This window comes from Bos javanicus, chromosome 9 (assembly GCF_032452875.1).
Source record: "Bos javanicus breed banteng chromosome 9, ARS-OSU_banteng_1.0, whole genome shotgun sequence".
Classification (NCBI taxonomy): domain Eukaryota; kingdom Metazoa; phylum Chordata; class Mammalia; order Artiodactyla; family Bovidae; genus Bos; species Bos javanicus.
This window is the reverse complement of record NC_083876.1, coordinates 50,201,205-50,213,673: the sequence shown is the minus strand read 5'-3', so window position 1 is coordinate 50,213,673 and position 12,469 is coordinate 50,201,205. Positions and strand designations below refer to the sequence as shown.

The window sequence follows — 12,469 nt, the reverse complement described above, 5'->3', positions numbered from 1 at the left end:
TGGCCGTTATTTAAAAAGTGTAGGTATTTTCTGGTGTTTTCCCATCAAGTACCTGCCTAATTTCTGTATGGCACACGCCAGAAATCAATAGAAGTTAACAAGTCCTCCAAACAGTCCCCATCTCTTTGTTTAATCTCCTTTACAATAAAGCCAAAGGGTAGAGAATTAAAAATCTTTGAAGTAGACCAAGGCTCAAAGGAATCAGCCAAGTAGACTTAAAGTAGTCACTTATTTCCCAAAACTGGTTTGTCGGCGAACAATAAAAGGAAGTAAAATTTATGGAGAAATTATACAGTGGATTTGTCACTTAAAATATCGTAACTGTCTCGAGGACAATACCCCATGCTGAGGATTAATGGTCCCGCCGGACCTTTGATTCACCAGCGCCTTTTCTTCGCCCTTGACAAATTGGATTTTTAGGAATGGGAAGGTCGCCTGGACCATTGTGCGCCAGCCATTCAGAGGCCTCGATTATGCAGGGGGCTGAGGGAACCACTCCATGTGACCCTCTCGGGTGGGACTCTGCAGCTGCTCCGCAGCGCAACTCTCTCACCAAACTCCGCGCCCTTCCGCTCGCGGTGCCAAAAGGCGCACGCCCAGATTGAAAAGGCGCAGTGCATGCCCGGCCGCGTCACTCTGCGGGTGCAGGACGCACGTCGGGGCGCAGCTCGCCCGCTCGCGCGCGGCTCCGGCTCTGTCACTCGTGCCCTGCCGAGGACCCCGCGCACCCGAGCGCCTGCCTGGCGGCGGCGGCAGCAATGCACGGAGCTGCCCGCGCTCCGGCCACCAGCGTGAGTGCCGACTGCTGCATCCCAGCCGGCCTGCGCCTCGGGCCGGTGCCCGGAACCTTCAAGCTGGGCAAGTACCTGTCAGATCGCAGGGAACCCGGGCCCAAGAAAAAGGTATTAGCCAGTCCGACCTCCGCTCTCTGCCGCTCGTTCGTCTCCCCTTCTTTCCAGCCTAGGAAAGGGGTGGATAGGGTTAGGGGAGGAAACGGGTGACTGAGCCGTTACCTGCCAATTCTGCCAGGTGGAAGGGGACTCCGATCATTTCCCACAAGTCGCGTTAACCAAGAGCTGGACTTGGGCCAGGCTAGGGGAGAAGATATGGCTGAGAGGGGACAGCCCCTGGGTGGGGTGCAGTAGGGTCTTTACGTGCTGGGACCACTAGGAACTCCCGATTTCCCCGGAGCGCTGGGGTCTCTGTCGCAGAGGCGCAACCCCCCCAACCCTCCTCCCCGCCCTATCCAGCCTCTCTTGGCAAACGTGCCTTTTCTCTTTTATACAACACACATGCGTTGAGGACTTTTTCTTTTTTTAATCTTCTGCCCTTCAATAAGCTAATTTGAGGCTTAAATTTAGCTTCAGATAATTTAATCTCATCGTCTCCGAAAATTTTATCCTTGGACACTCTTAGTTCCTAGAACCTCCCCAGGTGTTTCCTTCTGCGGATGTCTGCTTGTGGATTTGGGGCGAGTAGAGAGAGGATGCGCCAGGCAGTGACTCTGACGCCGGTTCCGAGGACCAGGAACGTCCACCCAGGGGTCACCTGGGCCCAGCGATTGTAGCCGGGCTCGGAGGGGCTAGGATCGCAGATGGGAGGCTTCAGGGTCAACCTGCCAGCTCCGACTTCCCAAACAGCGTCGCGACCCCTGACCTGAGAGGGGTACTAACAGGCTCCCGCCCGGCCGGCCGCCCTGAGGCGTCCCAGCGGGACGGTCGGTCAACTGCGACCGGGAATGAAGACAGAAGTCCGGTGACTTGGGGAGGGGGAACTGGGAAGAGGACCCGGGACTACAGCTTTCTTGAAGGGCGCTGCTCGGGCGCTCGCCGGCCGGACCAGTACCTGGTTCTTCTCGCAATCATCCTCTTCCCGGCGGAGTAAAGCCTAGCTCGTCGCCAACCACGCCTTCTGCTTTAAACGCGCTTTAATTGCTTTTAAATGACCAGTCAGCCCGCGGCCGCTTTGTTCAGACACTTTCGCCGCGGGGCTTGCAGGCATCTCCGCACTTGGGTGCGGTGCCGCGGGAATGAGGAGACACGAAAGGAGGCCCGGGATGCCCTGTGTCCAGGGATTGATTGTGAAACGTCCCTTGCCTGGCATCAGGACTGCTCTCAGTAGAGCTAGGGTCGGGGTGAGAAACTTCTGGGTACGAGGTGCGCCCAGGGTATATGTGACTCGCTCGGGCGGAATGCTTTCACTCGCGCTGTCAAGGTGGAACAAGACGGGGAACTGTTATACTAGCCAGCCTCCCCTTTTCCTCCCTCCCCCAAGCAAGGGTCCTAAGGACTTAACCCTCCTCCCAGCAGTGCACGGCGGTCTGGCCAAAGCGAACGCAACCATTCCTACGTCGGGTGGTGGGGGGATACCCTTTCCCTCCAGTTGCGGGTCCGGCCGTGGCACCGGGGAGAACGACCACTGCTTGTGTTGCAGGTGCGCATGGTGAGAGGGGAGCTGGTGGACGAGTCGGGGGGCTCCCCCCTGGAGTGGATAGGGTTAATCCGAGCAGCCAGGAACCCCCAGGAACAGACTCTGGAAGCTATTGCAGACTTACCCGGAGGACAGGTACTGTGGGCTCCCCCCCACCACCGCCAATTCTATCTACCAAACTGTCACTGATGTTAAGAGCAAAGCACTTCTGCTAGAGGTCTCGTTTAAACATCCCAACAACCCTATAAGGTAGATACTATTATTTTCCCCATAATAGTTTTTCCAGCCTCACACAGCATCGGGGCTGGGAATGCAGTCTTTCTTCTCAGTTGTTTTTTGACCAGTTACCCAGGAAATGACTGCAAGCTGTCCTGTTCCTTGCGTCCCAGATCTTCTATCGAGCACTGCGAGACGTCCAGCCAGGGGAGGAGCTGACCGTGTGGTATTCCAACTCCTTGGCGCAGTGGTTCGACATACCCATCATTGCTACTCCAACGCACGACGAGAAAGGTACCGCCGCTAAGAGAGCCCCCAGGGCCAGCGCGGGTGGGTGAGAGTCCAGTCCTCCTCCTCTGGTCTTTGGGGGGGGGGGGGGGGGCAACCCTAGACCTGAAAGGCCTTTTTCTTGCTCTGTGTAAAACTGAATTCATACTCCCAGTCGGAATGGGCAGAGGCGACGTCACCACTACTGCCTTTAAATCAACAGTAAATGCTAACAGACCATAGTAATCTCGCTCTTGATGTCAGGGAAAAAATACTCATAAATTTCATGCGGGTCGTCCTTTCCGATAGCATACCCAAAGAGACAATTATTTACTTACTTAAGAATCCATAAAGATGCCTTAACATATTATAAGGGTAACTACATCATGAGCTCCAAAAAATGTAACTCAAACCTGGAATGCTTTTAGAAGGTGAGGGGGATCTCTTCATCGGGTTTGGAGGAGAGTAATGTATTTCTACAGAGTTTTAGAAGCATTATGGTACTTACAGCTGGTCAGTTGGCAGGTACTGAGGCCCTTCCGTTTAAATGGTATTTATTCATTTCCCTCTCCCTACTTGAATCGAAACTGGGATGTATCCCAGTTTCTTCTCAGATTTATTTGATCCCTTCCAAAGCCCAGAGCGGATTCATGCAAATTAAGGTGCAGCAAGTAACTAAAGAAAGAAACATTTTCAAACCTCCTCTAGGACACTGAGAAACACTTTCTGTGGAAAAAAGCTGGAAGGTGCTAAAATAGTTAAGATCTCCAGACTCCCTTTTATTGCACAATGCTTCTGTGATTTTCTTTTTTCTTCACCAGTTGTTTTAGTTTGTAATTTCTTCTAAAGACATAGTTATATTTAAAGTCAACATCACAGATGCTGTGAAATATTTTGACACATTCTCCTGAATCACCTGCTTAATCTCATTCCTTTAGAAACAGAGTTAAAGAACTTAATACAAGTGTGGGATTTAAGAAACACTTCATGAATAAGACAGAATGAAATTAATTCAAAATGATGAATCACTTCACTTCAGAGTATCCTTGTCCTCTGTAAATTAATTCTATTGATTTTGTGGGTAGACCTGTATGTACTGTTGCTGCTAAGTCTGCTGCTAAGTCGCTTCAGTTGTGTCCAACTCTGTGCGACTCCATAGATGGCAGCCCACCAGGCTCCCCCGTCCCTGGGATTCTCCAGGCAAGAACACTGGAGTGGGTTGCCATTTCCTTCTCCAATGCATGAAAGTGAAAAGTGAAAGTGAAGTCGCTCAGTCGTGTCCGATTCTTAGCGACCCCATGGACTGCAGCCCACCAAGCTCCTCAGTCCATGGGATTTTCCAGGCAAGAGTACTGGAGTGGGGGTGCCATCGCCTGTATGTACAGTATTCATAAAAGTTTCCCTAGATTTTTCCTTCTATCACATTATATTACATTCTCTTGTCAACTTCTTCCAGTAAGAGAGAAACATGACAAAAGCCCCATAGTGGAGAACTCTCAAATCTGTCACTATAGAACAATTCCAAGGACTACTGGCCTTTGGGGGCCAGGAATTTTTGCAAAGGACACCCTTTCTCAGACACTCTCAAATAGTACAAAAGCAATTTGTTTGAGTGGTGGCCCTCATGTTTTCATTTCAGTCAATAGAGCCTATAAACATCATATGGTCACAGATGTCAGAACAGACACCATTTCCCTTTTGGGGAATCTGTAGGTTATTTTGAACCCTGATTTCTCCAGCTTTCAGATGCTTGAAATCTTGATAACCTTGGAGATGCATCTGAGAGAGGAGGCAAAATCACTTACAAGGTGTGTTGATATGTTTGGCACAGGTTGGATTTCAGAATCAAGAGAACAGATCAACTCATTAGGATAAACTAAAAACACATAATGAAACAAAACATACATTGGCTTAAACCCTGAAAAGAGGAAGAAATAAGTAGAGATGGCTGCAATTCTTCCAATATTGGCTAACCCTAGTGGGTTTCAATTCCATAGTAAGATTAAGGAAAATACTGACTCTTTGTTTTAGGAACAGAGCTGAGTCACTTTGGGGTAGCCTCTGAAAACGCCCTCTTTAAAAAGGGGTGACGAGAGGGAGGTTCTGAACTTAGCAGAAAGGAGGTTACTTAAGATATTAAATCAACACACCCACCAAGAGAACTGAGAAAGTCTTCCCTCTCTATGAAGATTTATTTTACATGGCTGTTCAGTACAACAGACATGATTTTTATCATTGAAATCATTGGAATGACTTTTATCTGTCTTCCATAAACAATGAGGATAGGTCACATAGGCAAATCATCTTCCTTTCTCCGTTTTCTTTCTGCTGTACCTTAACTTCAGCTACAATAATCTGCTCCTTGAACTTCCACCTTAGTTATCTGGAAGGAAGGATGACTTGCTTTATCCAGATTCAGGAGTGAAATACATGAAGAGAGGCATATCTGAAAATTTCTCCCATTGTTGTTTCTGTAGTAATGTTTCAGAAGTTTAAGCTGCTGGTGTGCAAGGAGGAAAAATTTAACTTTCCCATTACATTTAATGAAACTGATGTTTACTTTGTACACTTTCTTGTGGCTCAACTAACTTCTTTCTTATGGACATCCTTCCCTTCAATCAACCAATTATTATCAATAATAATTGGTTATTAATAAACCAATAATCAATAAACCAAGTATTATCAATCAACCACAACATTTAAGAAGAAACCCCACTACAAGCTTGCTTTCTCGGAAGCGATATAACATGACGTTTTAAAGTGAAAATTAACTTCTACCATGTGATCAAAATCTGTTTCATACACATGTCTTTTGACTGTGTTCCCAGACCCTAGCAAAATTAAACAACTAATGTTAATAGTATTAAACACACAAGGTTTGATGCCAAAAGCATGTGTGTAGTCCCTGACAGAGAACCGTGTACTTTTCGAAAGCTGAGTATCTATATTATTCTCTCTCTCTCTCTCACACACACACACACACACACACGCACATACATTGATATTTTCCAAGAATTTTACTAAGCTTGGATTTGTGCAGCTATCTAAGAGTTAATTAATAACCAGGTGGAACAAATGACAAGACAATGCATATAATCCTTCTGTTTTTAGAATATGAAGACCTAAGACTTTTTCTTTTCTCCCATCAAATTAAATGGGGTTAAAGAGGAAATAAAGATGCAAATAATTTTGAAGAATAGCAAATCATAGTCCCGATGTGGTCCTTCAGTTGGTCACGCTCCAGGAAAATCTCAAGCAAAGTGTTTAAGACTGGGAGGCGTTGGGGAGGGTGGGTAGTGGACATAAAAGACATTGTTCTGTGAAAAGGAATGATTACATATGGCCCATACATACAGGATATTGTCTCGCCTGGTAATGAGGCGCTCACGACCATTAGATTGGCCTTTGTTCAGTTTATCCAAACTCCTTGACATACGCCACCTATTCTGCAAACACCAACAGATGGGCGCAGGCAAAGCACAGCCCCACACTTGATTTAAAGCAACAGCTGCTCTCGGCTCTTCCCCGGCTCTTTCAAGCCAGCCTCCCTGAGCACTGCCCTTCCAATGAAGATATGCTCGGATGGCCCGGAGAAAGTCTTCGTTGGAAAGGCCCAGGTCACACCTCTCGGTCTCTGAGTAGTCCCAGAGAATGCAGATGCTGACAAAGTTGGCCTTTTGGGGCTTCTCGGCGTCCTTGCTACAATGGGTCTACCGAACTCACTTATTCGCCGGTACCCAAGAAAACTTATGCTTCACCCCATACCTCTGGTCAAAACCTGGGCTCTGCCTTGGGCGCGCTGGCGCTTTCTTTCTCTCGCTTGTTTGCTTCTCACCGGGTCTCCTTTTCACTGTTTCTCGCCCAGGGGAGGAGCGCTACATTTGCTGGTACTGCTGGAGGACGTTTAGATATCCCAACAGCCTTAAAGCACATCTACGTTTCCACTGCGTGCTCAGCAGCGGCGGGGGCCGCGCCTACCTGCACCACGAGCACGCGGCTCGCCAAGGCGCTGCCCCAGCCGCGGATGGCCTTCGCCTTTCCCCGAAACCCCCGGCATCAGATTTCGCTGCGGCCGCCCAGGCGAGCACTCTTCGACCGCACCCGCAGGTCCCACCGGCCCCTCAGGCTTGCGGAGCGCGGGAGAGCATCAAGCGCGAGGCCTCCTCCGCGCCCTCCGCCACGTCACCGACCCTGGCCAAGTGGGGGCCGTCCAAGAAGGGAAAGGAGCAGCCGGACCGCGCTCTGGACATGAGTGGTCCCGCCCGAGGACACGGCCACTTCCTTGGCATCGTGGGCGGTTCCCCAGCGGGGGGCGGCGGCCTCGCTTTCTACCCGGGCGTGCGCTCGGCTTTCAAGCCTACTGGCTTGGCCAGGGCAGCCGCCGCCGCGCACGGCGACCCCTACCGGGACGAGGGCGGCGGCAAACCCGGGGCCGGCCTGGCTTTAAGCAGGCTGCTGGGTGGGGGACGGGCAGGCGGACACCCGAGAAGCGGGGAGAACCCGGCGGCTGGCGGCGCTGGCCACCACCATCACCACCATGCGCACCACCATCACCATCCCAAGTGCCTACTCGCGGGGGACCCGCCGCCGCCTCCTGGCCTGCCCTGCTCTGGCGCTCTGCGCGGCTTCCCTCTGCTCTCCGGGCCCCCGGAAGAGGCGTCCGCCTTCAAGCACGTGGAGCGCGCCCCGCCCGCCGCCGCCGACGTACCAGGAGTGCGTTATGCGCAGCTGCCCCCGGCAGCCGGGCTGCCCCTCGAGCGCTGCTCGCTGCCACCCCTCGACGCGGAGGGCCTCAAAGGCTACCCGGGTGGCGAGTGCAGCCACCTGCCGGCCGTCATGCCGGCCTTTACCGTCTACAACGGGGAGCTCCTGTACGGCTCACCAGCCGCCGCCGCTTATTACCCGCTCAAACTGCACTTCGGCGGGCTGCTCAAGTATCCGGAGTCCATCTCTTACTTCAGTGGGCCCGCGGCGGCGGCCGCTCTGAGCCCGGCCGAGCTGGGCTCCCTGGCTAGCATTGACCGAGAGATCGCCATGCACACGCAGCAGTTGTCGGAGATGGCAGCCGGGAAAGGCCGCAGCCGCCTGGACGCGGGGACGCTGCCCCCGGCCGTCGTGGCCGCTGGCGGCGCCGGGGGAGGCGGCAGCGGGGGCGGCAGCGGCGCGGGCAAGCCCAAGACGGGTCACCTGTGCCTCTACTGCGGCAAGCTGTACTCGCGCAAGTACGGGCTCAAGATCCACATGCGGACGCACACGGGCTACAAGCCGCTCAAGTGCAAGGTGTGCCTGCGGCCCTTCGGCGACCCCAGCAATCTCAACAAGCACATCCGGCTGCATGCCGAGGGCAACACGCCATACCGCTGCGAGTTCTGCGGCAAGGTGCTGGTGCGCCGCCGGGACCTGGAGCGCCACGTCAAGTCTCGCCACCCCGGCCAGAACCTGCTCCCCAAGGCGTCCGACGGCCCGGGCGCCGAGCCTCACTATCCCCCGGAGCCGGGAGAGCCCAAGAGCGACAACGACAGCGACGTGGACGTCTGCTTCACCGACGACCAGAGCGACCCCGAGGCCGGGGGCGGTGGCGAGCGCGACTAGTAACGTGTCTTTCAGGGAAGGCGGGGAGTGTGGGGGCGTGGACGGAGAGAAGAGGGGCTTCTGCTGTGGGAGAAGAGGAGCTGCTGGTGGTGAGAAAGACCCGGCGGACAAAACCGGTTTGGTTTTGGTCGCCCGCCAGATTTGGAACAGTGAGCGGTCCCAGGTCAGAAGCTGAAAGTCTGAGCAAAGGTTTAGAGGCGTCTTAAAGAAATTTTGCCTTTCGAGCATCCCCAGGGCGGCGGGTTCCAGCACACTCCAGGCCCCTGAGCACCGCGAATAGGCTACCCTTTCGCCAACCCAGGTGGTTGGCTCTCCAGGTTTAAGATCACATGAATGGGAAGCCACAGCGCCCTCGAGGGCGTCGATTTTAACTGCCGCGTATTTTTAAATTGTTCTTTTTTTGTGAAGAAAATTGTGCCTTTTGAAACGACGTTTTTTTGTGTGTATTTTACATTAGCATTTCACTGCATAGGCAAAATAGTAGCCGCAATTCGGTAGATGCGACATCCAAACACTTGTTTCCATTTCATCTGTTCTCGTGTCAAAGACTCCGCCTTGACGCAATGAATATATAGTGGTAGCAGGTGTACAAATTGGTCAAGTTGCAATTATTTATAAGAGAATGATGACAAATGTAAAATATCTAAAGCATGAGTCTTGAGAGCACGCAATATATAATTTTAAAGAAAATGCCCTATTTGGTAGAGAACAAATGTGATGTATGTTGTTTTATAATGAATGATGTAAAGTGGATTCAGTATTTTGGTCTTGGTTCCAGTTTGTGCAATCTTTAATAAAAATAAAGATTAAAAACAAGAGTTTGTTCACTTGGCAGGTTCAGCAGATCTTTTAATGAAATAATTTAATTTGAAAGTGGTTTTTGAGGCGACTCCATAATACAATAAATCAGGGGACATGAATACTTTGATTATTCATGAAATAAATTATAAGTACTGTTATAATAGGGAAACATCATTTTCAATACGTGCATTTCACAGGCTCCCAGATAGCAGGCAAAATAATTGTTTGCTGAAACCATTGTTAATCATGCTGTGTTTTCATCTTTATGGAAAGAAGCTAATGACCTTCAAGAAAAAACACACCCACACACAATATTCCTCATCAAAAAGAACTGTGCAACCTTAGAATCACTATTTTTTGTTATGTACCATTTTGACAGAACCTCAAAAGCAAAAAAAGGAAACTTGAATAGTGCTTTTTATGATTCGTACATTTTCATATTCATTCAACAAATATTAAAGAAGGATCTATTTTATTGGAAGGGCTGATCTATTTGTTTTATGTAGGTTCCCAGGTTCCCCCTACCCGAAGTACATCTTTCAACAATCTCCTGCTGTCTGAATGGGTCCCATTTTACAGAAGAGGAAATAATACTCTTCAAGGTCACTACTGGGAGGCCCATAATTAGGCAAACTTGGAGCAGTGACTTTATTTATGGGTATACAAAATTAATGCTAACTAATGGAAGGATATCATAAAGAATATAATTTTGTGGGCTAAAACTGGAAAACACCTTCTCCCCTACCTCCCATTCCTTTCTCCACATGCTCTCTGGGGTTTCACTGCAGTTATGTAGGAAGAGGAGGATTAGTCACACCCCTTGGCTAAGGGTAGGTACCCTAAGAGCCCCGGTCTGCAGCGCTCCTCCTGAGATTGGCAGGAAAATTCTAGTGGGTCACCAAAGGGTCTTGGATATGACCTTGATGATTTAACTCAGTTAAAAATGTGCTTTATTTTCTGCATCCTAGTACTTTGGCAGTCTTCAACCTGCAGTCTTCCATTTGGGAACGCAGCCTCAATCACTGGGTGGCTGGCAGGGACTTTTTCTAACCCATCACAGCAGGAGGCATGGCTGGGAGATGAAGGGCATATAAGTTCTGTGGGTTGTGATCAGCAAAAAAAATTTCTTCTATGGGAAAATTTATGCTTCGAATTATAAGCTTTTTTTTAGTGTCAGCTGGGCTTCCCTGATAGCTCAGTTGGTAAAGAATCTGCCTGCAATGCAGGAAACCCTGGTTCAATCCCTGGGTCAAAAAGATCCGCTGGAGAAGGGATAGGCTACCCACTCCAATATTCTTGGGCTTCCCTTATGGCTCAGATGGTATAGAATCTCCCACAATGTGGGAGACCTGGGTTCAATCCCTGGGTTGGGAAGATCCCCTGGAGAAGGGAAAGGCTACCCACTCCAGTATTCTGGCCTAGAGAATGCCATAGTCTGTATAGTCCATGAGGTCACAGAGTCAGACACACTGAACTTTCACTTAAGTGTCAGCTTAAGTGACTTTCACTTAAGTGATTTTCACTTAAGTTTCACACTAACTCACTTAAGTGTCAGCTGACCTGAAAATGTTTTGCTTTGTAAAAGAAAGCCCAAAGAGGAACCAAAAAAATGCGTGGATTAACATTTACATATGGTGGCAATGATACTACTATTTATTAAGGATTCTTATGCTATTTGCAAATTCTTTCTTTTCTGCAGAGCTACCAGGTTTAGTGATGGCCCTGCCACACAGAACTGGAAGTGAACCCAAGCATCTGCTAGTTCATCTGCTTATCACTGCCTACTTGGTGGTCCTGCCCTCTGAAGCAAAACTTAAAACCAAATCCACACTTATACAGAAATACTGGAAAATTTTCTGAAATCAGGTTGTGTAAGTCCTCAAGGAAATTGAGAAAGGTTGCCCGGATTTGAGACATAGGAATTTTTATCTGCTATAAAAGCCATGTTTCCTTCAGCAATTACCTAGCTCATTACGAAGTTCTACAACTTGTTCTGTGTGAAATAGCCTTAAAAAAATAGTTCGGAAAGGAAACACATTTTAGAATTGATAAATATTTAATAAAACAATTTCCAGACTTCCACTTTCCTCTTTACTAATTGATGTTATTAAAATAAATTCCAATATAAAAATGAAAATTGAACATAGATTAAAAAAACTCTTAATCATAGATCATTCGTAATTCTCCATAGGTTACCTCAGATAACCTATATATCTGTCCATATGTGTGCACACTATCATACATAATTAATGCAATTATTTATTTTAATGATGAAATCAAATTGGTGACATCCAATCAGTAAAGACACTACTAATTTTAAGTGGCTTAGTCGTCTTAGTGTTTCTCAGGTTACTTCTTTCAGTCTTTTATCTCTTTCTCTCCACTCTCACCACCCCAACCCTCAATCCTCATCCTGATGACCGCAGCTAACTGTGAAAATTACACTAAGGACACTGGAAGTTTCTGAGATTTTAACTGAATGTTTTGTACCAAAAGATTTTTTAAAATAGAATTCATACCTCTTAGAAGTGAAAGACTCTGGGTTGTTTAGGCCTAGTTAATTTGGACATTAAAATGTTTTGCTAACTGAATAAATCATCCATACATAGGTTGTAGGCTTCAAGCCGCTTCTCACTTGCTGGACATCTTGGGCCAATCTTTCTCAATTTCCTCATCTGTAAAACAGGTTGAAATAAGCAATAAAGTCGTTGTGAAGACTGAATGAGAGTTAATTCAGGTAAACTGCTTTTAGAATCAAGGCTGACACGCAGTGAGCTCTCAAACAGTATTGACAAACCTCTAGCCATCTATGGGGTTGCACAGAGTCGGACACGACTGAAGTGACTTAGCAGCAGCAGCAGCAGCAACAACTCTTCGTGGTTTCATTTCGAAGACATCAACGAATGAGATAAGGGAGACGCCCTTTCATCAGCATTTTTCTGCAGGGCACTCGCTCTCTTGGGTTCACTTCTAGCCCCAGACAAACTCTTGCCAACTTCAGTAAATAAAGGCCTTTCACACTTTTGCTGAAGAGAAATTTCTTCAAGCTCCTTATTAATTCATCTTTCTATTTTGAATTCAGACACCGGTTTAAATGGTTCATAGCGGTTACGTGAACGGGAAGAAGAATGCTCATTTTTCACTAATTTTTGGAAAGCTTGGT

The 12,469-nt window shown here is 48.5% G+C and overlaps 1 protein-coding gene across 1 annotated transcript; it reads left to right on the top strand.

The window, feature by feature from the left end:
* The first annotated feature begins 708 nt into the window (after positions 1-708).
* PRDM13 (PR/SET domain 13) lies at positions 709-9,283 on the top strand. The gene is made up of 4 exons (XM_061427745.1): positions 709-902; positions 2,434-2,565; positions 2,820-2,940; positions 6,779-9,283. Exons 1-4 carry the CDS (start codon positions 759-761, stop codon positions 8,503-8,505), a joined length of 2,124 nt encoding a protein of 707 aa, XP_061283729.1. The 5' UTR covers positions 709-758; the 3' UTR covers positions 8,506-9,283.
* The last annotated feature ends 3,186 nt before the right edge of the window (positions 9,284-12,469 follow it).

Excerpts from the sequence above, each read along its gene's own strand:
- PRDM13 (XM_061427745.1), top strand. The coding sequence starts at position 759 with ATGCACGGAGCTGCCCGCGCTCCGGCCACCAGCGTGAGTGCCGACTGC. Across the intron at positions 903-2,433 it reads AACCCGGGCCCAAGAAAAAG|GTGCGCATGGTGAGAGGGGA; the intron begins GTATTAGCCAGT and ends CTTGTGTTGCAG. Across the intron at positions 2,566-2,819 it reads CAGACTTACCCGGAGGACAG|ATCTTCTATCGAGCACTGCG; the intron begins GTACTGTGGGCT and ends CTTGCGTCCCAG.